Source organism: Neoarius graeffei, chromosome 3 (genome assembly GCF_027579695.1).
Source record: "Neoarius graeffei isolate fNeoGra1 chromosome 3, fNeoGra1.pri, whole genome shotgun sequence".
Lineage (NCBI taxonomy): Eukaryota > Metazoa > Chordata > Actinopteri > Siluriformes > Ariidae > Neoarius > Neoarius graeffei.
Window position 1 is genome coordinate 25119653 of NC_083571.1, and position 26597 is coordinate 25146249.

At 41.1% G+C, this 26597-nt stretch overlaps 1 protein-coding gene across 1 annotated transcript; it reads left to right on the forward strand.

Moving 5' to 3' along the window:
• Positions 1-1333: 1333 nt before the first annotated feature.
• On the forward strand, positions 1334-24632 carry exosc9 (exosome component 9). Its single transcript, XM_060916543.1, has 12 exons — positions 1334-1496; positions 2145-2239; positions 2372-2491; positions 2616-2718; positions 8713-8850; positions 9125-9207; positions 11627-11759; positions 12932-13020; positions 19094-19240; positions 19749-19879; positions 20732-20795; positions 23472-24632. The coding sequence occupies exons 1-12, from the start codon at positions 1431-1433 to the stop codon at positions 23485-23487; spliced, it is 1185 nt and encodes a 394-aa protein (XP_060772526.1). The 5' UTR covers positions 1334-1430; the 3' UTR covers positions 23488-24632.
• Positions 24633-26597: the final 1965 nt, after the last annotated feature.

Here is a 26597-nt window from a genome sequence, read left to right on the forward strand (position 1 = left end):
AAATCTCCCAGGTAAGAACTGAAAGATTATTAGCTGGCTACAAAAAGTGTTTACGAGCTGTGATACTTGCCAAAGGGGGTGTTACTAAGTACTGACCATGTCAGGTGCCCAAACTTTTGCTTCGGGCCCTTTTCCTTTTTTGTCATTTTGAAAATGTAAAAGATGAAAATAAATTGTTTTTGCTTAAAATATAAAGGGAATGAGTCATCTTTAACTTCATGCCTTTTGGAGATCATTTCATCTTCAACTTGCTTAACTGTTCACAGAAACAGCAATTTTTATCAGGGGTGCCCAAACTTTTGCATACCACTGTATGATCTTGGCCTAATATTGAAATCAATATCTGATCTAACAAGCTCTTGTATTATCGTGTATGGAAGGACACACAGTCTTAAAAATTCATGAAAATAAACACAAGCTCAGCAGGTGCTTGGACGCACAGATGCAATACACATTTTTTGCCACATATTACTGGGGGCGCTGTTCAACGCAGTTCGCAGCTCAATGTCTCTCAGGGAAAGAAAAAAAAAAAAATATATATATATATATATATATGAGTGATTCCACGCTTATGGGTACTGAAATGGGGACATGAACTTATTTTTAAAAATTCACCTAAAACCATTTCTTTTTTTTACCATCAGGTCACAAAACATGTAATCTTTAATGAATGATACGTTAAAAGATAACTTTAATTTTCTGAGATGTAATAAAAACATATTTATATGCCAAAGTCAAGCCTATGAGTTCCAAAATGATGTCTGTTACATTACTTCTGTTACGATTGTCCATCTCGCGTCTGTTACAAATTAATTACAATCTAGCTATATACCATGTTAATCTTATTGAAAGAATGTGCATGTTTATTCTACTACACATGTTTATTAATTATATTTGCTAAAACATCACCTTCCTATGTTTCAAAAAGTAATTCTACATTGTTAAAATTGAGAATATATATGTCCACAACACTTCTGTTACGTTCTGACTTTGGCATATAAATATGTTTTTATTACATCTCAGAAAATTAAAGTTATCTTTTAACATATCATTCATTAAAGATTACATGTTTTGTGACCTGATGGTAAAAAAAGAAATGGTTTTAGGTGAATTTTTAAAAATAAGTTCATGTCCCCATTTCAGTACCCATAAGCGTGGAATCACTCATATATATATATATATATATATATATATATATATATATATAACGTCGTTTTAAAATTAGACATGCCTTGTGGACGTTTTTGGAGGGATTCTTTTTGGGGATTCTACCAAAAAGCGGACGCCCGAACATACGTCATTACTGTGCGCCATTGTTTTGCTGTGCTGTCGTCATTAAATCGCGCAGGAAGTTACTCATGCTTTCAAGAGGAACGTGAGCGATTTCTTTTATAAGCTATACATACATTTGACATATTAAAGCGGCAAATATGAGAGAAACTCCTCTGTCAAACTGCGAGAGAGTCTTTTTGCTTAAATCTATCGAGGAAAAAAAGGTACAAATGAAACTTTGCGTGGGTTTTCGCATAGTGACAAAGTTAAGTGAATTTTCTCGCTAGCTAACCGGCTAAGCGCCGAATATAAACATAGTCCCAAATGGTCTCGTGTTCCCTATACAAGCGCACTGCATAGGGCATGAAATAATGGGTTTCACACTGTGTCTAGTGCACTTGGTCTTCAGCAGGCTGGTAACTGAGATTCTGCCTGTAATAGACAGAATAATGGTTCTGAAAGTTGTTGGATTTACTAATTTTATTGCACCATTTTGTAACCATTATCCAAGTTATTGTGCTTATGAACAATGCCAGGTGAAAACTAATGACTGTTTTTGATTTATTGAATTTTATTTTAAAGTTGAGAAGAAAAACAATAACAACTCTGGCTCCAATAAATAGCCAAATTATTATTGTGCACATTGAAATAATGTGCCTAATTTAGAAAAAAAAAGATTTTGTTTGTAAAATAAATATTTCCTGAGGGTGTTTGTACATTTTATTTGTTTGTTTTTATTAGAGTCAAAAGGATCCACGATTTGTAAAAATTTAAAGCAAAATTGACTTTGAAAATGTCCAAAAAAATTTAAACAACAAAATGCAAATGAATGAACGCGTCAGTAAAAAAAAAGCTTTTTTGTTTGGCTTTAGCGCTTGGATGGAAGGCAAGCCTACGACTACCGCAATATAAAAATCACATTCGGTACAGATTACGGCTGCTGTACAGTCAGTCTGGGGAAAACAAGGTAATGTACTACAACAAACATTTGCTTGGATAACAACCAAATACCTACCGAACACCTATAGTCAGTTCATATCTCTATGTGCAGTGTGTACACGCAGCTTTGATGCATGTATGTTTGTGTGTCTACCCTCAGGGTGTTAGCTCAGGTTTCGTGTGAGTTGGTCCCTCCAAAAGATTCCCGTCCCACCGAGGGCCTCGTGTTTTTTAACTTGGAGCTTTCTCCGATGGCATCGCCTGGTTTTCATTCCAACAGGTATGTTACCTCAGCATGAAAATCATCAAGAGTACAGAACATGTTCTCAAATGTATCCTGAATTGTGTTCTTGTTGTAGACGTGCCATGTGTACTCGTGCTTACTTTTGTCTCGTCTCTTGTAGGCAGTCAGAGCTGTTAGTGACACTGAACAGGCAGCTGGAGAGATGTCTGAGGAACTCCAGATGCATCGACACGGAGTCTCTGTGCGTCATCTCAGGAGAAAAGGTGACGCATTTAGTGATTACATTACAACACCAATTCCAAAAAAGTTGGGACGCTGTGTAAACTGTAAATAAAAACAGAATGTGATCATTTGCAAATCATGGCAAGCCTATACTTCATTGAAAATGGTACAGGGACAACATATGAAATGTTGAAACTGAGAAATGTTATTGTTGTTTGAAAAACATATGCTCATTTTGAATTTGATGTCAGCAACACGTTTCAGAAAAGTTGGGACGGGGCATCACTATGTTGCATCACCTCTACTTTTAACAACACTCTGTAAACATCTGGGAACTGAGGAGACCAGTTGCTGTAGTTTTGAAAGAGAAATCTTGTCCCATTCTTGCCTGATATACAATTTCAGTTGCTCAACAGTTCAGGGTCTCCTTTGTCATATTTCGTGCTTCATAATGCACCAAATGTTTTCAATGGGAGACAGGTCTGGACTGCAGGCAGGCCACTTTAGCATCCGGACTCTCTTACTACAGAGCCATGCAGTTTTAATATGTGTAGAAAGTGGTTTGGCATTGTCTTGCTGGAAGAAGGAAGGCCTTCTCTGAAAAAGATTTTGTCTGGATGGCAGCATATTGCTCTGAAACATGTATACATCATTCAGCATTAATGATGCCGTCCCAGATGTACAAGCTACCCATGTCATGTGCACTAATGCACCCTCATACCATCACAGACGCCGGCTTTTGAACTGTGCATTGATAACACCAAGCCGGATGGTCTGTCTCCTCTTTAGCCTGGAGGACGTGCAGTGTTTCCCCTAGAAAATGTTTGAAGGTGCGGTGGCAAGACCTGCGCTCAGACGTCCCACCCCAGTACGAGTATAAAAACAGCCAACAGCACAGAAGGCTATACATAGATTAAGCCATCGGTCATGACTTTAGCCCACAACATGCCAGCACATAACTGCGCAGAATAAAATGCTAAAACAGCCAACAGTACACAACAAAAGCACCTCGGTAGTAGGCTAACTCAACTTAAACAACTTGCTTGTATCAGTACCAATGCAGTATAGAAACATTGAAAACAGAGGAAGCAGTGCACTCAGCGGTGCTAATAGAAGTAACCAATGACTTACCCTTAAAACTTCCCAAAGGCCTGCCTGCGTCTGTCATTGGCCTGCATGAACTCCTTTGCGATGGCTATCATGTCAGTTTGTTCCAGAATGTCACGGTGAATATGGCAGTTCATCAAGTCTCTTGTGTCATTGTGGATCAGAGGTATGATTTCAGTCGACGAAGTGTGGAAAACAAACGCTCTGCTGATGCCGAGGGCACGAAGTCCAAAAGCCAGGGCACCGAGGCCATAAAATAAAACAATGATTTTAAGTTCATGTCTATAATGAATTTAATTTAAGGACTAATGACTCTTCTGAGGAAGATTGGAGTCCCGGTCAAAACTATCAGGCAGGTAAAGAAACATCTACAATATTATGTCTGAAGATAAGAAAATATTGAACACATCTAAACTTATCAATCCATCACTCACTTCAAAAATTGTAAAACTTAAACCTATATCCTCCCATAATTTTTGTTCAATTGACACCAAATGTGCAAGAGCATCTTCAGACTGTACTGCTATGCAGATTTTTGATTAATCAAAATTGAGCCTGGAGTACGTCAAAATGTTTGACTGTAAATGGAACATATACTAGCATGCAGGCTACTGATTAACCCATAAGAGCCCAGACCGATTTCTCAATCAAGGAACATTATTGAGGAAATAAAATGAACTAAATAGACGACAAAGAAAACTTTTATTTTTTAAAACAGCACTTTCATGTCTCAAGATCTGAAATATTAAATTGCAAATTTGCAGAACACTGCAACACTATTACACTGTTAACCCGAAAGTTCATTCTATGCAAACAGTTTGAGTAAATACCACTTTTAAAGATTAGTTTTATTGCATTACTTAAACAGTATGAGTATATGAAGAGTATATGAGACAGTCATTGGGTTACTCATTTTTGTAATTTAAACAAACTTAAACTATCCTGTTTTACCTCAGGCCACAGTGCTGCCCTGTTGTGATTGGCTCAAAACTCAAGACAAGTTGAGTTGACGGCTACAGAGGAAGTTGCGTCATTTTCTAATTTACACAGAGCAATTTAAGGTCTTTGCACTTTTGACAGCAAGCTAATTAGCATGTTACCGGCTACAGTCGGTACTCGGCACGTTAAAAGTGGGTCAACGTTGTAACGACATAACGTTACTGTACAAGCAATGCTTATTTAACGGTAACAAACTTAAGCCCTATATGTTGAAATTCCTCTCTTCTTCGTTCGTTAATTTATCACACAGTCTTACCTCAGTCAACTTCTTCCCTCCTTCTGTGAAAATTCAACGTCTCAGACGCGGACACGAGTGGGCGGGAGATGCGTTTGATTAAGTCTTCTGATTGGCTGGTGATAGATTGGTGGGCGGGGGATGCGTTTGATTAAGTCTCCTGATTGGCTGGTGATAGATTGGTGTCATTATAGCGCGTCGGAGCGGTTCATGCCAGGCTCAAGTCCGCTCAACGTCAAAAAATATTGGTTTAGCCTATTTTTAAAATAATTTTCAAAAATAATTTTCAAAAAGTTACCCGGGCCACGGCCCCCCTTCCGGAATTCCTGAAGGTGCGGCGGCAAAAATCAAGGTGCGGCGGCCCGCCGCAGCCAATTGTACATAGCAGAAACACTGACGTGGTGTCCATGATTTCTGAAAAGAATTTCTACTTTTGATTCGTCAGACCTCGGGACAATTTTCCACTTCACCTCAGTCCATCATAAAAGAGCTCGGGCCCAGAGAAAGTGGCGGTGTTTCTGGATGTTGTTTATATCTGGTTTTAACTTGGATTTGTGGATGCAGTAATGAACTGTTTTCACAGACGATGGTTTTCTGAAGTGTTCCTGAGCCCATACAGTGATTTCCACTACAGACACGTGTCTGCTTTTAATGCAGTGTCTCCTGAGGGCCTGAAGATCACAGGCATCCAATGTCAGTTTTCAGCCTTGTCTCTTGCATACAGAGATTTCCATAGATGATGTGATCTCCAAATTCTTTGCAGTTTTACACTGAGGAATGTTATTCTTAAATTGTCGCACTGTTTGCCCACACAGTCTTTCACAGAGCAGTGAACCCCTGCTCATCTTTACTTCTGAGAGACTCCGCCTCTCTGGAATGCTCTTTTTATACCCAATCATGTTACTGACCTGTTGCCAATTACCATATTTTCTGGACTATAAGCCGCTACTTTTTTCCTAGGTTTTGAACCATGCGGCTTATACAAAGGTGCGGCTATTCTGTGGATTTTTCTTCCACCGCTAGGGGCGCTCTAACCGGAAGTAGAATCAAAAATAAGATAGACGAAAAATCAATGCAAAGAAGAATTAGCAGATCTTTAGCAGATAGAACACGCACGACAAATTACTAACTGGTAATTATTTTCAAATCCAGCGAAGATGATTAAAGTGACTTGTGGTTTCAAACACAGGAGAAATGAAGGTAAATAAATACCGGTTATTTTCTCTTGGTTCTGTTCCGTTTTAATCAGCAAAGCTGCTGCCGTGTTAAAAGGCACTGTTCGGAAAGAATCTGTTCAGGTACATACATGTACATTTACAGTACAAAATCGTTCTGTACATGCAGTAAATATCTAATTTTTCAACATAGATATCTGCGGCTTATAGCCCGGTGCGGCTTGTATATCTTTTTTTTTTAATTTTTTTTAAAAAATAGAGCGGATGCGGCTTATATACAGGTGCGCTCTATAGTCCAGAAAATACGGTAACCATTTTTTTTCTTTTACGCATTACACAACTTTTTCAGTTTTTTGTTGCTCCGTCCCAACTTTTCTGAAATATGTTGCTGGCATGAAATTCAAAACGAACATCTGTTTTACAGAAAACAATAAAATGTCTCAGTTTCAACATTTGATATGTTGTCTTTGTACTATTTTAAATGAAATACAGGGTTTCCATGATTTGCAAATCATCACATTCTGTTTTTGTGTATGTTTTACATAGTATCCCAACATTTTTGGAATTGGGATTGTATGTTTTATATTAGCTTATGGCTATTTATATGTGTTTAAACCACACGTCCAACATCATATGTGCGTCACGTGGACATGCAGTTAGAAACTAGTATAATCCAGGCTTTATTTACTCTGTATGTATTCGGTGTACAGTATTTTATTTTAAAATAAAGTAAGGAAGAATGCATTATGTAATGAATGGAGGTGGAATGTTTTTTTATATCATGGCACACGTTTAATTGTAGGGCGGTATAAAGATTGCTACTCCTAGTTGAGGTTTAAACCCTGTTGAAAGTGTACTCCTCGTTAGTCAACATTTACAACCCCAATTCCAAAAAAGTTGGGACAAAGTACAAATTGTAAATAAAAACGGAATGCAATGATGTGGAAGTTTCAAAATTCCATATTTTATTCAGAATAGAACATAGATGACATATCAAATGTTTAAACTGAGAAAATGTATCATTTAAAGAGAAAAATTAGGTGATTTTTTTAAAATTTCATGACAACACATCTCAAAAAAGTTGGGACAAGGCCACGTTTACCACTGTGAGACATCCCCTTTTCTCTTTACAACAGTCTGTAAACGTCTGGGGACTGAGGAGACAAGTTGCTCAAGTTTAGGGATAGGAATGTTAACCCATTCTTGTCTAATGTAGGATTCTAGTTGCTCAACTGTCTTAGGTCTTTTTTGTCGTATCTTCCGTTTTATGATGCGCCAAATGTTTTCTATGGGTGAAAGATCTGGACTGCAGGCTGGCCAGTTCAGTACCCGGACCCTTCTTCTACGCAGCCATGATGCTGTAATTGATGCAGTATGTGGTTTGGCATTGTCATGTTGGAAAATGCAAGGTCTTCCCTGAAAGAGACGTCGTCTGGATGGGAGCATATGTTGCTCTAGAACCTGGATATACCTTTCAGCATTGATGGTGTCTTTCCAGATGTGTAAGCTGCCCATGCCACATGCACTAATGCAACCCCATACCATCAGAGATGCAGGCTTCTGAACTGAGCGCTGATAACTTGGGTCGTCCTTCTCCTCTTTAGTCCGAATGACACGGCGTCCCTGATTTCCATAAAGAACTTCACATTTTGATTCGTCTGACCACAGAACAGTTTTCCACTTTACCACAGTCCATTTTAAATGAGCCTTGGCCCAGAGAAGACGTCTGCGCTTCTGGATCATGTTTAGATACGACTTCTTCTTTGAACTATAGAGTTTTAGCTGGCAACGGCGGATGGCACGGTGAATTGTGTTCACAGATGATGTTCTCTGGAAATATTCCTGAGCCCATTTTGTGATTTCCAATACAGAAGCATGCCTGTATGTGATGCAGTGCCGTCTAAGGCCGAAGATCACGGGCACCCAGTATGGTTTTCCGGCCTTGACCCTTACGCACAGAGATTCTTCCAGATTCTCCGAATCTTTTGATGATATTATGCACTGTAGATGATGATATGTTCAAACTCTTTGCAATTTTACACTGTCGAACTCCTTTCTGATATTGCTCCACTATTTGTCGGTGCAGAATTAGGGGGATTGGTGATCCTCTTCCCATCTTTACTTCTGAGAGCCGCTGCCACTCCAAGATGCTCTTTTTATACCCAGTCATGTTAATGACCTATTGCCAATTGACCTAATGAGTTACAATTTGGTCCTCCAGCTGTTCCTTTTTTATACCTTTAACTTTTCCAGCCTCTTATTGCCCCTGTCCCAACTTTTTTGAGATGTGTTGCTGTCATGAAATTTCAAATGAGACAATATTTGGCATGAAATTTCAAAATGTCTCACTTTCGACATTTGATATGTTGTCTATGTTCTATTGTGAAATACAATATCAGTTTTTGAGATTTGTAAATTATTGCATTCTGTTTTTATTTACAATTTGTACTTTGTCCCAACTTTTTTGGAATCGGGGTTGTAATTAATAGTAATCATCATCATCTTGATTTGATTGACAGGTGTGGCAGATTCGGGTGGACGTTCACATTCTCAATCATGATGGGAATTTGATGGACGCAGCGAGCGTTGCAGCCATATCGGCCCTCTGTCACTTCAGAAGGCCAGAAGTCGCCATCCAGGGCCGAGACATCACTGTGGTGAGTGTGATCTTATTCTAGTTTTATTATATATATATAATATATAATGTAATGGTTTGATTGATTGGGTAATAGTCAGTCAAGACTGCAATATTTTATAATGTCTGAGAAGCTTGTTCATGATCTGCTGAACTTTCCCAGTGTTTAAGCGCTGCGTTATCCATCCCTGTGATAGCCGAGAGAAGTAGTGACGTGTCTTCACAATTATACAAGTCCAGATGTTGAGTCTCGCTGCTGTTACGCCGGATGACCGAGATGTCGTTTTTGTGTTTAGTTTAGCCCGGAAGAAAGGGATCCAGTTCCGCTGAGTGTTTACCACATGCCTGTTTGTGTGAGCTTCGCCTTCTTCCAGGAGGGGTAACAAAACACACCCCATGTTACAGCTGCACTCAGGACATGCTCCTACACTACCGTTCAAAAGTTTGGGGTCACTTTGAAATGTCCTTATTTTTGAAAGAAAAGCACTGTTCTTTTCAATGAAGATCACTTTAAACTAATCAGAAATCCACTCTATACATTGCTAATGTGCTAAATGACTATTCTAGCTGCAAATGTCTGTTTTTTGGTGCAATATCTCCATAGGTGTATAGAGGCCCATTTCCAGCAACTATCACTCCAGTGTTCTAATGGTACAATGTGTTTGCTCATTGCCTCAGAAGGCTAATGGATGATTAGAAAACCCTTGTACAATCATGTTAGCACAGCTGAAAACAGTTTACAACCCCGATTCCAAAAAAGTTGGGACAAAGTAGAAATTGCAAATAAAAACGGAATGCAATGATGTAGAAGTTTCAAAATTGCATATTTTATTCAGAATAGAGCATAGATGACATATCAAATGTTTAAACTGATAAAATGTATTGTTTAAAGAGAAAAATTAGGCGATTTTAAATTTCATGACAACAACACATCTCAAAAAAGTTGGGACAAGGCCATGTTTACCACTGTGAGACATCCCCTTTTCTCTTTACAACAGTCTGTAAACGTCTGGGGACTGAGGAGACAAGTTGCTCAAGTTTAGGGATAGGAATGTTAACCCATTCTTGTCTAATGTAGGATTCTAGTTGCTCAACTGTCTTGGGTCTTTTTTGTCGTATCTTCCGTTTTATGATGCGCCAAATGTTTTCTATGGGTGAAAGATCTGGACTGCAGGCTGGCCAGTTCAGTACCCGGACCCTTCTTCTACGCAGCCATGATGCTGTAATTGATGCAGTATGTGGTTTGGCATTGTCATGCTGGAAAATGCAAGTTCTTCCCTGAAAGAGACGTCGTCTGGATGGGAGCATATGTTGCTCTCGAACCTGGATATACCTTTCAGCATTGATGGTGTCTTTCCAGATGTGTAAGCTGCCCATGCCACACGCACTAATGCAACCCCATATACCATCAGAGATGCAGGCTTCTGAACTGAGTGTTGATAACAACTTGGGTCGTCCTTCTCCTCTTTAGTCCGAATGACACAGCGTCCCTGATTTCCATAAAGAACTTCAAATTTTGATTCGTCTGACCACAGAACAGTTTTCCACTTTGCCACAGTCCATTTTAAATGAGCCTTGGCCCAGAGAAGACGTCTGCGCTTCTGGATCGTGTTTAGATACGGCTTCTTCTTTGAACTATAGAGTTTTAGCTGGCAACGGCGGATGGCACGGTGAATTGTGTTCACAGATAATGTTCTCTGTAACTATTCCTGAGCCCATTTTGTGATTTCCAATACAGAAGCATGCCTGTATGTGATGCAGTGCCGTCTAAGGGCCCAAAAATCACGGGCACCCAGTATGGTTTTCCGGCCTTGACCCTTACGCACAGAGTTTCTTCCAGATTCTCTGAATCTTTTGATGATATTATGCACTGTAGATGATGATATGTTCAAACTCTTTGCAATTTTACACTGTCGAACTCCTTTCTGATATTGCTCCACTATTTGTCGGCGCAGAATTAGGGGGATTGGTGATCCTCTTCCCATCTTTACTTCTGAGAGCCACTGCCACTCCAAGATGCTCTTTTTATACCCAGTCATGTTAATGACCTATTGCCAATTGACCTAATGAGTTGCAATTTGGTCCTCCAGCTGTTCCTTTTTTGTACCTTTAACTTTTCCAGCCTCTTATTGCCCCGTCCCAACTTTTTTGAGATGTGTTGCTGTCATGAAATTTCAAATGAGCCAATATTTGGCATGAAATTTCAAAATGTCTCACTTTTGACATTTGATATGTTGTCTATGTTCTATTGTGAATACAATATCAGTTTTTGAGATTTGTAAATTATTGCATTCCGTTTTTATTTACAATTTGTACTTTGTCCCAACTTTTTTGGAATCGGGGTTGTAGCTCTTTAGAGAAGCTATAAAACTGACCTTCCTTTGAGCAGTTTGAGTTTCTGGAGCATCACATTTGTGGGGTCGATTAAATGCTCAAAATGGCCAGAAAAATGTCTTGACTATATTTTCTATTCATTTTACAACTTATGGTGGTAAATAAAAGTGTGACTTTTCATGGAAAACACAAAATTGTCTGGGTGACCCCAAACTTTTGAACGGTAGTGTAGTTAACACTTAATTTCTAGCAGATATGATGTGTGTTTGATTTTAGATTTCCGTATTTTTATCCATGATTAATTGTAAAGTTCTTGTATAAACATTTCAGTCTAAATCGCTTCGACTGCAAGTAACAATGACTGTGTGTGTGCTTGCGTTTGAATAAGAACACAGTTGAGCGTGTGATAACTGGTGGCAGACGTGCAGGTGATTGATTAAGCTTGTCCTCGCTGTCACCTGTAGCACATATTTGCTGGTGGATCCATGTGAGAAGGAGGAGCTGGTCATGGATGGTCTGTTGGTCTTGGCCATGAACAAACACAGAGAGATCTGCTCCATTCAGTCCAGCGGAGGCATCATGCTACTCAAAGACCAGGTTGGTTGGAGGGGCTGAGTGACCGAGAGAGGGATAGATGGACAGACGGAAGGATGGACAGAGGAGAAGGAAAATTGAATGTGGGGGGAGGGACTGATGAATGACATGGATGAACAGAGAGAGAGATATGGTGGAACTGAATGACAGGGATGGATGGAGAGAGAGAGAGAAGTAAAACTGACAGATGGATGGACAGAGGGAGGGAAGGACAGACAGATAGGAAGAAAGGAGGGATGAGCCAACAGAGAGATGGAGGTATGGACAGATGAGGGGGAACTGAATGATAGAGAGGGATGCATGGATGGGGGAGAGAGAAGGAAAACTGACTAACAGAAGGAGGGATAGCGGGTGGGTGGGATGGTCAGATGGATGAATGGACAGAGTAGAAGGAAAATTGAATGTGAGAGAGTGGGGGGGAGGGACAGATGAATGGAGAGACAGCTAGGGAGAGAGGAGGGATGAACAGACAATGACATGGATGAACAGAGAGAGGGAGATATGGTGATATGGACAGATGAGGGGGAGCTGAATGACAGAGGGATGGATGGAGAGAAAAGTAAAACTGATAGAGATGGATGGGCAGAAGGAGGGAGGTATGGAAGGACAGATAAGAGAGGAGGGATGAACAGAGAGAGAGTGATGGAGGTATGGACAGACGAGGGGGAATTGAATGACGGATGCATGAATGTAGAGAGAGAGAAGGAAAACTGACTGACAGATGGACGGACAAGGAAGGAGGGATAGAGGGTGGGATGGACAGACAGAGAGAAGGAAAATTGAATGTGGGGGGAGGGACAGATGAATGGAGAGACAGATAGGGAGAGAGGAGGGATGATCAGACAGAAAGAGATGGATGAACAGAGAGAGATATGGTGGTGTGGACAGATGAGGGGGGAACTGAATGACAGGGATGCATGGATGGAGAGAGAGAGAGAAGGAAAACTGACTGAAAGATGGGTGGACAGGGAGGGATAGACGGAACAAAAACTGAAAAAGAAAGATGGACGAACAGACCGATAAGGAGAGAGGAGGGTTTTGGTGTTTACTGAAACATATTGAATAGTTTAATGATTGTGATGGAAATGTTTGAGACTATTAGCTTCATATATGGTTTTGATACCTAGTTTAGGTTTTGAAAGTGTGTGTGTGTGTGTGTGTGTGTGTGTGTGTAGGTTCTGAGGTGCAGCAAAATAGCCAGCGTGAAAGTGTCAGAAATCACTGAGCTCATCACTAAAGCCTTGGAAAATGACAGACGAGTCAGGTAAAGTAAAGGGTGTGTGTGTGTGTGAGAGAGAGAGACAGGCAGGCTGTTATAACCAGCTATCTGAAGAAAGGAAATCACCACGTCCTATAATTGCTGTTTGTGAGATGTCACAGTGTGTCATTTTCAGTTTCTGTATTTTGTTCAGCTGCTTCTTTGACTCTGTTTTATGACGAATTGTAATTTTTATCATCATCATCAGGAGACACGAAAAGGTGGAGTCTGGCAAGAAAACGTCTGTTTATCACTGTTAGTGATAGCAGGGTTTCCACGGAGTCTTAAAAAGTCTAAAATTTGATAATCCTAATTTAAGGCCTTAAAAAGTCTAAAATACGAGCATATTTTGCATTATAGGTCTTAAATGTAATTTTGTGAAGTCTTAAATCCTTGCGTCCATTTACCCCATTCGCTTTTTTTTGTTAAATGCGTTGGTGATGTTCATAATTAGTCATATAGGCTAGGCCTACTTAGTATCAGTAGGCTACGCTGCAAACTACAAATGAGACACAGTGGAATCCGGCGTCTAGCCCGGTTGGCATGGTGATGCACAGGGCATGGTACGCGCGCATTTAGACAGTAGAGCCTAAAAGAAGCGAGGGAGATTGTCACGGTTTGTAGCAAAATGGCCAAATGCAAGTTTAACGACTGCTGGCTTGAATGCAGTGATTTCGTAGACTGGTTAAAACGTGTACCAAACAATCCGTTTGAGGCGTACTGCACATTGTGCAAAAGAACACTCAAACTCGGCACCCTGGGTGTAAAGGCACTGGAATCGCACGTGAAAGCGGAGAAGCACCAGGCTGCCCATAAAAATCTGCAACAATCGCATGCCGTCACTCAATTTTGTTCACCGTTGTCGGGTCCAAGCACATCTCGAGACGGTGTATCAGCTAACTCCGTGCGAACTGTAACGTTACAATGCACAAACCGTACAGAATCGAATGCCTCATCCTCAAGTGATTTGCGGGATGTCTTTGGCTCCACTGCAACTTAGTTCCTCATTAATGCAAGAGCGCACCCTAGGGATGTAATGACTTCATTGGTGAATGATAATAAATTTTGTTATTTTGAAAGTAATTCAGGCTCTCCCAATTTTCTTTATTTTTTTTTTGTGTGGCATAAGTCTTAAATTTAACCTGTTATGGTCTTAAAAAGGTCTTAAGAAGTCTTAAATTGAACTTGTTCAAGCCTGCAGACACCCTGTGATAGGAGGTGTTTTTTAATAAAATAAAGTAATATTTGGTAGTGCTGTCAAGAGATTAAAAAAATTGAGAGATTAATTAATTGATCTAATTAATCTTTTTTAATCTCACCTAAAAATCTCATCTCATCATCTCTAGCTGCTTTATCCTGTTCTATCCCAGCTGACTACAGGCGAAAGGCAGGGTACACCCTGGACAAGTCGCCAGGTCATCACAGGGCTGACACATAGACACAGACAACCATTCACACTCACATTCACACCTACGGTCAATTTAGAGTCACCAGTTAACCTAACCTGCATGTCTTTGGACTGTGGGGGAAACCGGAGCACCCGGAGGAAACCCACGCGGACACGGGGAGAACATGCAAACTCCACACAGAAAGGCCCTCGCCGGCCACGGGGCTCGAACCCGGACCTTCTTGCTGTGAGGCGACAGCGCTAACAACTACACCACCATGCCGCCATCTCACCTAAAAATTACTGAGAAAAGCCCTCAACTTGAGGTATTTTAAGTTTTTATTTTATATCAAAAGATTGATATATAACAAAAAAAGTGGCTTTATAAAGTCATTTATTGTTTTTAACAGACTTGAACAGATGCAGTCGTAACCATTTACATTCCGCTGTATTTGAGACTAGTCTCAAGCGCTGCCTGCAACCTTTAGTTTCGACCACCAGGGAGGGAATATTGCTGTTCTTTTGTCAATCTCCAAATAATTAGAAAATAAAAATAAAATAAAAGGCCCATATAAAGGCCCATCAGGCCCGTATAAAGTGCTGTAAGTTAACATATCAAAAAACAGTAACAGCGAAGTGCCTGGTTTCTGTTTTCATGACGGGTAGCGCAAATGAGTTGAGGTTCCACTCACCATCAATAAAGTGTCCGGTCACCCCCAAATAGCTGTGGTTGCCAGTTGAGGTCCAGTGATCTCCAGTTATAGCAACACAGTTGGGCGAATCCTCCACCAAAATCTCAAGTTTGTTTTTCTTTTCGCCATCGTACATCTTGCTGATTTTGGTCATCACTGTAGTCCTGCACGGTGACTTGTATGATGGGTCATTGGATGCGCTTCGCAACACCTCTGTTAACTTGTCGTCTTCCACTATGTTTATCGGCCTGCAGTTCATCGCTATCCACTTGGCAAGAACATTCGCCAGCCTGTCGGTCGCAGACTTGCTCATACGCGGGGTGTTCTTGAGTTTAGTTTGGCGAAGAGCTTTGCTATGGCTCGCTAAATTGCTAACATCTTCGCTGCTAACGTTAGCTGCGGCTGCACTCGCGACTGGGTGCTTTGCGTTGATGTGGTATGCTAAACTTGTGCTGCTTCGGTGGTAAGCAAATTCTTTCTTACAAAGAAGGCATATCACTCTACCTTTATCGATGGTGCCGTCGGGGCGTTTTTGAAATGTAAATTTCCAGTTCATTAGACCGACAACTCTCACATGCTCCTCCATTTTCACGTCTCTTCACCCTGTCCTCCCCAAGTTCAATGGGAGCCTATCAGTTTATGCTAAACAAGCCCAAACACAGTCAGTGCGTTTACATGCACATCCAAATCGAGCTACTCTCGGTAATCGAGCTAAGGGTCCCGGCAGGGGTGCCAGAGAAATCCAATCCTACATGCACACAAGGAAATCGAGCTATTGTGTGAGGTACATTGTGCACCCGAGCCACAGGTGGCGCTACACGCCCCATCGTGTTGGTACACTTCCGGTTGTCGTCATGAAGAAGAGCTATTCAAGAGTATAAACAAAGTTATCAGTTCCGTGTTCGTTCGTTCTCCTTGTTCCTCCTGACCTCTTCTGCTGCTCGCTACTACTACTGTTGTCATGCCGACCGAGGCTGTTGTGTTTCCCGCTTGTGGTCTCGTCACTCGTCACTTCCGGAAGGGGCAGTGCTGAAGTAAGTAGCTCGACTACGTAGCTTGATAGGGTTTGCATGCACTAAGTAGCTCGGCTACAATCGCATAATCTAGGTCGCGTAGCTCGATTACGAGAAATCCAGTTCGGTTCGATTTCAGCCGAGCTAAGGTGTTTCCACGGCATTTAGAACTTCGATTTCAGTCGAGCTACGGCAGAAATTCGATTTTCTCTATGTGCATGTAAACACACTGACTGACAGCCAATCAGTGTCCACTTCAGGTGTGACTGACCATTGTTTTCCACCCCCAACAACTCAAGCACACGAAGCCCAACACATAAAAACGGATTTTATAAAAAGGCAACTCCCATATAGAAACAGTAAAGTTAGAGATTAAAAATTAGATTAACGCGATTAAAAAACATAACATGCTAAATATGACTGTAATTAATTAATCGCAATTAACACGATAATTTGACACCCCTAATATTTGGAAATCGCTGTGGTATTGCTGGGTTTCACGTGACGTCACATCCGCCTCATTAGTTATTCAGAACTTTAGCTGGTGGTCTAGTAAAGCTCAGCTGACAAAGCGTTTGTACGGAGAAGGTGCATTGCTCACATGAAAAATGCCTCATGCTTGCGTTGTTTTCGGTCGTTCGAATCGATCAAACCTTGAAACTGATCAGCTTCTTCAGGGTTTGCCGTGAACTAATAAAAAAGGTGAACGAATACAGGATTTCACAAAAAGACGTCGGGAAAGGTGGCTTTTGAACCTCTCACTGAAATCGAAGGGAGCCGAGTCGAAGCACGTTCGAGTTTGCAGTGATCACTCGGTGAAAGGTTTGTCCTTAGTGTTTACCAAGTACTTGCTATGTGTCATTATTTTACGGTACTTTTTTTTTTTTTAAGGGCGTATTCACACCTACATTGTTTGGTCCGGACCAAACGAACCAAATTTCCCTTGGTCCGGACTTTTTGGGTTGGTCTGAATACAAACCACCGAACTCTGGTCCGGACTAAACAAGCGGACCGAGACCGAGCTGCAAGGTCGGACTCGGTCCGGACCAAAGGAACTCTGGTGCGGACCTTTTGGAGGTGTGAAAGCAGACCGGACCTAATCCGACAGTTTTGCTTTTTTGTACCTCGGGAGCTTCCGTCGTTTGTTGAGCATTATGGGAAACAGAGTCTTGACACTCCACCGCAAAGTGCAAACACTGTTTCGGTTGTCAAGGGAACCTTATATCAGTCATTCAGTCATTCAGACCAGTGGTAGGCTAGACTACAGAGTACAAAAAATGAGTAGGGGGCAAACGTGGGCCGAGGAAGAAACGCGTACCCTTGTGGATATATGGGCAGATGTCCACATATCTGAGCTTTTGGAGAGAACACACAAAAATGCCGACGTGTTTGCTGTATTCAGTGAGAAAATGAAGGAGAAGGGGTTCACGCGCTCCCCAGAACAATGTCGGCTAAAAGTGAAGAAACTCCGTCAGACCTACATTAAAATCAGGGACATTCTTTCAAAAAGTGGCGGTACTAGCGACGCAAAAAAGAAATTCATCTATTACGATGGATAAGGCAAATATCCCGACACATACCTCCTCCGTCTTGCGTGAAGAGCCAGAACTGTCACAACATGATGTGCGCTCATCAGTGCTGTCCTCCGTAGCCGCCTTGCCCTTTGTCGTCGTCGTTGATAAATTACTTGTACAACAGCATAGTAATCGCACAATTGTGAAAACAGTAAAAACTGGAAAAAACATAGCTTTGATGACATTAAAAAGAATAACAGCACGGAAAGCCTCCATGACTACTTTTGAACTTAACGCTTTGTGCGCGTGTCGTCTCTGACCAATGGCTGAACGGCCTCAGGGCGCGTGGCTTTGTTGACAGATTTTGGTCCGCTTACTAAAATGTACAGTGTGAAAGCGAACCGCACCAAAATGAAAAAATAAAAAAAACATTTGGTTCGGACCAAAGCAAGTGAACTATCGAACTATCCTGGTCTGAATACACCCTAAGTCACACAGCGCTAAAGTCCCCAGCTGTTTCTTTGGTTACTCCTCACAAAGTCCGTATGCATGAAGGTTGCAACAAAATTCTTCCCCAGCCGTACAGTTAGTTACAGTACAATGCGCCGTGATCACTTCTCCGTCTTGTTTAACTAAGATCCAGGTCTTTAAAGGGGTTTCTGATGATCTTTGTGAATGATTTAGCTGAGAGATAAGAGCCGACACAAGTGAGAATCAAGTGAACTGTTGCTTGTTTACACTTCAACTTGCAGCGCTTCGTTGTAAAGACGTGAACGAAAAGCTTAAAAAAAAATACAGGATTCATTCGGCAGCGACTTGATAGCGAAGTCCTTTACCCAGTCACATATTAAAAAAAAAAAAGTTATAAGCCTCCGTACTCTTCCACGCTTTCATCTGTTTTGCAGTGTAGAAGGACGTCTGCAACACCAGATAGTTCGAGATGTCGGGGAACTCGACTGAAGGGTAGTTTTCGAGATCGTATGACAAATCCTTCTTTCCCAGACTGTAGGGGTCGATTCCATTGCACATAGCAATCTCCTGAATATATCTAAAACCGGCAGTGGCTTCTAGATTACGAGCGTACTCTGATAACTTATCGCTAGTTGTTTGCACTATGGCAGCTGTTTAGACCACCAGCTATTTCACTTCTGCTAAAACCGCTAAGGAAAGTCATGTTACTGAAACCCAGCAAGAAGAGGAAGAAAACACTTTGTGGGAAAATAATCAACTTCTTGGTGCTAACAGTACCAGATCATGTGTCACGCATCACACCACCCTTGTTGATGATTTTCCAACAGCAGCATGGCCCAAAGTGTTTTATTTCTTACACCTTAATTCAAATAAAGACATAATATTAAGCCTACTTGGTTACATTACATTGTACAGAGGTGTGTATTGTGTTGTCGTTACAGTCCTGGAAAAATAACCAGGTTTCGAGTTGACCTGAAAATTCGTTCTCTTTTTAACCAATAGGAAAGACGGCGGGAAGTTCGGCTTCGCAGAGTCCATAACTAAGGAGCGAATCACAGTCCTGACAAGAGAGGAAACGCCGCTGGAGATGACGGACGTCCAGGCGACGGCTGATGAAATCATCAGCAAAGCGGACGCACCTTCCGATCTGTATCTTTATCAGTAGACCGATCCTGAGAATGTCGTCTCATCTCATGTCTTTATCTCTAGCCGCTTTATCCTGTTCTACAGGGTCGCAAGCAAGCTGGAGCCTATCCCAGCTGACTACGGGCGAAAGGCGGGGTACACCCTGGACAAGTTGCCAGGTCATCACAGGGCTGACACATAGACACAGACAACCATTCACACTCACATTCACACCTACGCTCAATTTAGAGTCACCAGTTAACCTAACCTGCATGTCTTTGGACTGTGGGGGAAACCGGAGCACCCGGAGGAAACCCACGCGGACACGGGGAGAACATGCAAACTCCACACAGAAAGGCCCTCGCCGGCCACGGGACTCGAACCCAGGACCTTCTTGCTGTGAGGCGACAGCGCTAACCACTACACCACCGTGCCGCCCCCCCCCGAAGCAATTTATTGTATCATTTGTTTGACAGACTGAAGTGGGATCTTGTTGACCTTTTTACACTTGTGTCCTTGACCCTTCGATCAGTGTGTCCTCTCCTGTCATTGTCGCCACGGGAACTGGACAGATCGGGGAGGGACTACAGAACACTTGGGGTTTGGACGAAGAAGACGAGGAAGAGGAGATGTCCGATATAACTGAGCAGGAGAAGAAAAAAGGTACCGTGCCTGCTGAAATTTGTAAAATCAAATCAAATCAAGTTTATTTGTACAGCGCTTTTAACAATAAACATTGTCGCAAAGCAGCTTTACAGAATTTGAACGACTTAAAACATGAGCTAATTTTATCCCTAATCTATCCCCAATGAGCAAGCCTGTGGCGACGGTGGCAAGGAAAAACTCCCTCAGACGACATGAGGAAGAAACCTCGAGAGGAACCAGACTCAAAAGGGAACCCATCCTCATTTGGGCAACAACAGACAGCCTGACTATAATATTAACAGTTTTAACAGGTATAACCCTCAACTGTCCTCATGGGGCCGTCCTTCACAGGAGTGGGGCGATAAAACTCCGACCAGACACAGGGCACCAGGATGGATCAAGCAGGTCCGAGGGGCAGAAGAGGCCAGCATCTCAATCCCAGGATCAACATGTAACTCAGAGGGACAGATGGGGGGGGAAGAGAGAGAGAGAAAGAAAACACGTTGTTAGGTATGCCCTAAAAATGACAAGTATTAAATCTGTGTGGTAGGCTCGCAGAGACGAGAGTCTTTACATCAGGCATGACGCACAATGGCATGTTAATATGGTAAAAAATATATCATGACCTGCTCTGGCTGGATGCTTGATTGGGTGATGGGAGCACACTCCTCAGCAATGATGAGATGCAGATGGGACCCTTAGGCCTGGCCAAGACAATTCAGTTACATTTCACTGGGTCTGGGACATGCGACAGAAAGTCTGACGGCCGATTCCCTGCAGGCTACGATAGACTGCGGTACAAGGGGTGTCTGTTTACCCACCGATGCTTTTATTTAGTCTGGATACCTTAGTGTTTGTTTTGTCTTGCAGATGAAGTGATGGTAATCTCAGACAGTGAAGAAGACGACGTTGTGATTTTGAATGAAAAAGGCCAGTAAGTACAGTCCAAGATCCTCCTGTTTCTCTTCAGTTCAGTAGGATATGTCCGTTTATTATGCTGTATTAAAAGAAAACTTCAAAATGTGATTCTGGAGCATTCAGCTTTTACTCAGAATTACATCGTTTACAAACTCGGCGTGTTCGATCTACACTACCGTTCAAAAGTTTGGGATCACTTTGAAATGTCCTTATTTTTGAAAGAAAAGCACTGTTCTTTTCAATGAAGATCACTTTAAACTAATCAGAAATCCACTCTATACATTGCTAATGTGGTAAATGACTATTCTAGCTGCAAATGTCTGGTTTTTGGTGCAATATCTCCATAGGTGTATAGAGGCCCATTTCCAGCAACTCTCACTCCAGTGTTCTAATGGTACAATGTGTTTGCTCATTGCCTCAGAAGGCTAATGGATGATTAGAAAACCCTTGTACAATCATGTTAGCACAGCTGAAAACAGTTGAGCTCTTTAGAGAAGCTATAAAACTGACCTTCCTTTGAGCAGATTGAGTTTCTGGAGCATCACATTTGTGGGGTCGATTAAATGCTCAAAATGGCCAGAAAAATGTCTTGACTATATTTTCTATTCATTTTACAACTTATGGTGGTAAATAAAAGTGTGACGTTTCATGGAAAACACAAAATTGTCTGGGTGACCCCAAACTTTTGAATGGTAGTGCACAAAGCGATTAAAATCAGGGACTCATCCGTGATAGCAACAAGCCAGTGATAATAAGTTTATGATGTATTCGCTTTCTCAAAACTGTGAGCTGTATCGTCATTGTTCTAGATTTAACCAACTCATGTGTTCATGTCGATTGATTTAAAGTAGTGAAGTGATATTTTATTTACTGCTGATGGTATATAACAGTTATTCCGTGAAATCGAGTCGTACATGAGCTGATAGCCGATAAGGCGCATAGCACCAAATTGGTTATAAGCCACGTACGACGAGATTGAGTGGAATAACTGTTTTAGTCTGTCCACGTTCACTGGATTTTGAGAAACGGAGCATTTTTTAATTTTAATTTTTTGCAAATTTGATAAATAAAAACTTTATGCAAAACATCCAACAAAATCATTTCTGCTTAGAATGTAAGCAAATCAGCGAATGACAGCAGCAATTTGTGAAAAATGCGATAATAATTCTTGAAAAATAAAAAAGATATGTTCTTCCCATCAAATACTTTTGATCCCCCGCTGGCTGAAAGGCCCAAAGGGGGATTATGTCTTGGCGATGTCTGTTCGTCCGTCTGTCCCGGGAAGGCTACTCACTTTCTGAAATCAACTCCTCTCAATTTTTGGAGGAATTTCACGAAACTTGGCAGGATTCTTTGTTATATGTCGGTAATACGCATATTCTAATTTTGTTAAATTCGGTCACATTTTACCAGAGTTAAAGCCCTTGATTAACAAAATTATACTTTGACAATTTCATGAGTATGTTTTCCTTCTGAAATCAACTCCTCTCGCAGTTTTTCGAGGAATTCCACAAAACTTGGCAAATGGCCTTGTTATATGTCGGTAGTACGCATATTGTTATTTTGTTCAATTCGGTCGCGTTTTACCAGAGTTACAGCCCTTGATTGCCAACCTTGTACTTTCACAATTTCATGAAGGTGTGCTCGCCTTCTGACATCAACTCCTCTCGCAATTTTTGGACGAATTTCTCAAAGCTCGGCAAAAGGCCTTGTTATATGACGGTAATACGCAGATTGTGATTTAATTTCGTTTGTGAAAATTTTCCCAGAGTTTTGATCCCTTGATTAAATAACTTGTACTTTGACAGTTTCATGAGGGTGCACGTTCTTCTGACATCAACTCCTCTCACAATTTGTGGAGGAATTTCACCAAACTTGGCAAAAGGCTTTGTTATATGACGGTTATACGCAGATTGAAATTTCGTTTAATTTGGGCAAATTTTACCAGAGTTATGCCCTTGATTATTAACAAACTTGTACTTTGGCAATTTCATCAAGGTGTGCTTGCTTTCTGAAATCAACTTCCCTCACAGTTTTTATTCCCCGCTGGCCAAAAGGCCCGAAGGGGGATTATGTCATGGCGATGTCCGTCCGACCATCTATCCGTCCATCCGTCTGTCCCAGGAAGGGTACTCACCTTGTGAAATCAACTCCTCTCATAATTTTTGTAGGAATTTCACAAAACTTGACAGGATTCTTTGTTATATGTCAGTAATACTTGCTCATATTGCAATTTTGTTCAATTCAGTCGCATTTTACCAGAGTTGTGGCCGAGTTGCCAGCAGGGGATATTGTGCTGTCAGAGCACTCTTGTTATTCCATATTTTGTTGCTTGTATTTTTTGGGATTTTGTTTTCGAGTAGTTTTTATTTCATCCTCAGTTGGTTCAGCAACACGTTCTGCCATTTTGTTTTTCTCAACTCATGGTATATGAGCTGATATCCTCGTAGTAGAGTAGCCGATCAGCTCACGCGATTGCTCATATCCAGTCAGTGGGGATAGAATACAAGTGGTTATGCTGCCATTCGGGATCGAGGAGCCCTTCCTAACTTTCCGAGTAAGGGTTCCTAGCTTAAGCAATGTTTTCTTTAGTTTTTTTCTTGTCAGAGGTCAGAAATTCCAATGGATTTTCTTTCAAGGGTTCATCTTAAGTGTAAACTAATGAATTCATTTTCTTTCACACAAAATCCAGAAGTAAACGCTCGTAACCCTGAAGAGGAAAACTGTGAAAGAAAGAAGACCATTCCCCGTGTTTGTGACCTCTTGCACTCTAACCGGTGTTTACAGCCTCGCGTTCCTGAAGAAGAGCATGTCATGAAAACTGGCTTTGTCTTCAGTGTCTTTACATTGATCATGCTGACCATTTCATGAGCATCAAAAGAAGGCACATAAGAGTTAAATAAATCTTTCTTTTTTATTAACACTGTTTGATTCACTGTATGGGGGATGGTTTTGCTTTTGTGAACACAAACATACTGCACTGGGAATATCTGAACTCTGTCAAACAAATGTTAGGGAAAAAATAATAATGTGCAAAAAATGTGCTCCATGTATTAAAACATACAAATACAGGATAAATCATTTACATTTTTTTTTAAATAGAATAAAGTTACTCTAAATAGAGTAACATAAACATGACGTGGTGGTGACAAGTCAGGAACCATATGGTAAATGATAATATAGATATTTAGTCACTGCCTAAAAGCAGAGCTCCAGATGAGTGGATGAGCAAAATATTTGCAAGGGCACAAACTCAACCTGAATACAATAATATTACAGCATCTGAACCATTGAATTGTCATGTCGTGTATTTCACGACGCATTGCAGTTACAAATACATATTTATTCCTTTCTTTGACGCCGCATGCCATACGCCAGAAACAACACCTCCACATTTATTATGGTGTGACTCTGCTGGGTGCCTGGTGGACAGCAGTGAACCAGCGTTTTCACTTTACATCAGTACTATAGAGTTACCATCCAATATCAAACATATGTCAGACAGTAGTCTGGTTATATCGGTCACATCCACGCACAGCACCATTAGGACTAATTACCATGCACCTGTTCCTAATTAGAGTGCAATCACAGTGCATACATATAAGGCCTCTCAGAAACACACACACTTTGTGAAGTATACTTTCTGTACTCTGCATCTAACGGTACCTAGCCTTATATTTTGTATCACTTTTCTGGTTTTGGCCCCGTTTGTGTTTTTAGACTGAGAGTATTGTATTACCTTTGATATCCTGTCTGTGCCTCACTCTACCACTGCCTGTTTTTCAACTCTGCCTTTGTCTCCGTTTTGGATCTGTTTGCTAGCATGTTTTCAATAAATCTCTTCCTGCAATTACATCTGTCTATCACCCTTATATGACAGAAACTCAACTGTCCAACAAGCTAGTAGACTAATAAAACTTTTAATGAGGTTTATATTAAACTGTTGTGAATATTTTCTGTAAAATGTGTTAGTAAACAATTCCACATTATTTTTTTTAAAAAGCAAATAAAAAATAAGCTTTGGATAAAAACCCGTTTATCTTATGGAAATAAAGATACAAGTTTTGTTGTCTGGTGGTCAAGTGTTTGAGATGTTGCCTTGCACTTATGATCAGGTTCCCTGTGGTGGTACATGGATGCCATTCATCCGTACAGTTGCAAAAGCCATCAAAAATCAGGTCGATGTGTTATCATATTCTCTTAAAGTGCATATTCTGGACCAAATTAGTTTTTTTTTATATGAAAGTATGTCCCTTTATACACTCATCCAGAAGGGTAAGTTTGCACAAGGCCATCTGTCTACAGCAGAAAAAAATAAAATAAAATAAAACGCGTCTGGAAAAATCCCAAGGGAGTCTGGAGCCAGATTCGTGACGTCACCTGCGGCAGCTCCAGCAGGCTGCGAGAGCTTGCATGGTTTCAGTGCACAGCCTGTGTAGACCAAGTTTAGCAGCTAGCAATTTTGCATTGAAATATGGAATTGTCACCTGAGCGCAATGTGGGAAACAATGAGTACTAATCCCATCAAGATTGATGTTGCTACACCCTCCAACGATACATCTGTTAACCATTTTAATAATTATGTGATAACGTTGAAGAAATTTGCAAAAAAACCACCAGGTCGTTTTCTCATAAACAAACCAGCGCTGACGTAGGATTCAGAAGGAGGCATTCCGCACGTGACGTCACGAAAATCAATGTTTGCCGGGAAATCCAAATGCCAAGTTTTTTCAGAGGCGGACCAATTCACCTCAAATGGCTTGATTTTCAACAGAATTTTTCTGGTATTGCGCAAGGTAAAAAAAATTTTGCAAAATGTGACAGATATTTGACCAAAGTTTAATATAAAATAAGAGAATTACATTGATCTTGCTCCTGAATTTACCCGTGATATGCAAGTATGGAGCTTTGAGTGTGGGGAGCTCTGCTAAAATCTAGTTAAATGTTAAAGTAAAAAAAGGCTATACCATTCAGAAATGTAAAAAATATCCATCCTTTATCCGTAACTGGATGTCACGGGCAAGCTGGAGCCTATCCCAGCTGACTACGGGCGAAAGGCGGGGTACACCCTGGACAAGTCGCCAGATCATCGCAGGGCTGACACATAGAGACGAGCAACCATTCACTCTCACATTCACACCTACGGTCAATCTAGAGCCACCAATTAACATAACCTGCATGTCTTTGGACTGTGGGGGAAACCGGAGCACCCGGAGGAAACCCACGCGGACACGGGGAGAACATGCAAACTCCACACAGAAAGGCCCCTGTCGGCCACTGGACTCACACCCAGAACCTTCTTGCTATGAGGCGACAGTGCTAACCACTGCACCACCATGATGCCCATTTAAAAACTAGTAATGAAAATTTATAGTTAATTCTACTTAAGTTAAACTAGTGTATGATCTCTTTTTCTCATTCAGTTGCAGTCAGAAGTTTACACATACAGACATATGGCTATGAATTTGATGGTAATATTGGGCGTACAGTAATTTCTATGGATTGTTTTTCAGTGGCGGAATGATTGTACAACATACATCTTTAATAGAAAAAAACAAGAATTTGGTGCACAAGTTTTCATTTATTTTGGGTTTTCTGAAATCAAACATATATACATTTAACCTGATATGTGGTTAAATGTCTCTTAGGAAGTTTCACCTTGACCAGACGCTTTTGTTCACCATGAACAAGCTTCTGTCAGAATTCTGGTTGGATATTTGTCCACTCTTCTTGGCAGAATTGGGAGAGTTTAATTAAAATTTGTGTTTTACAGTCCTGACTTTTAAACACAGTCCACGTATTTTCGATAGGGTTGTGG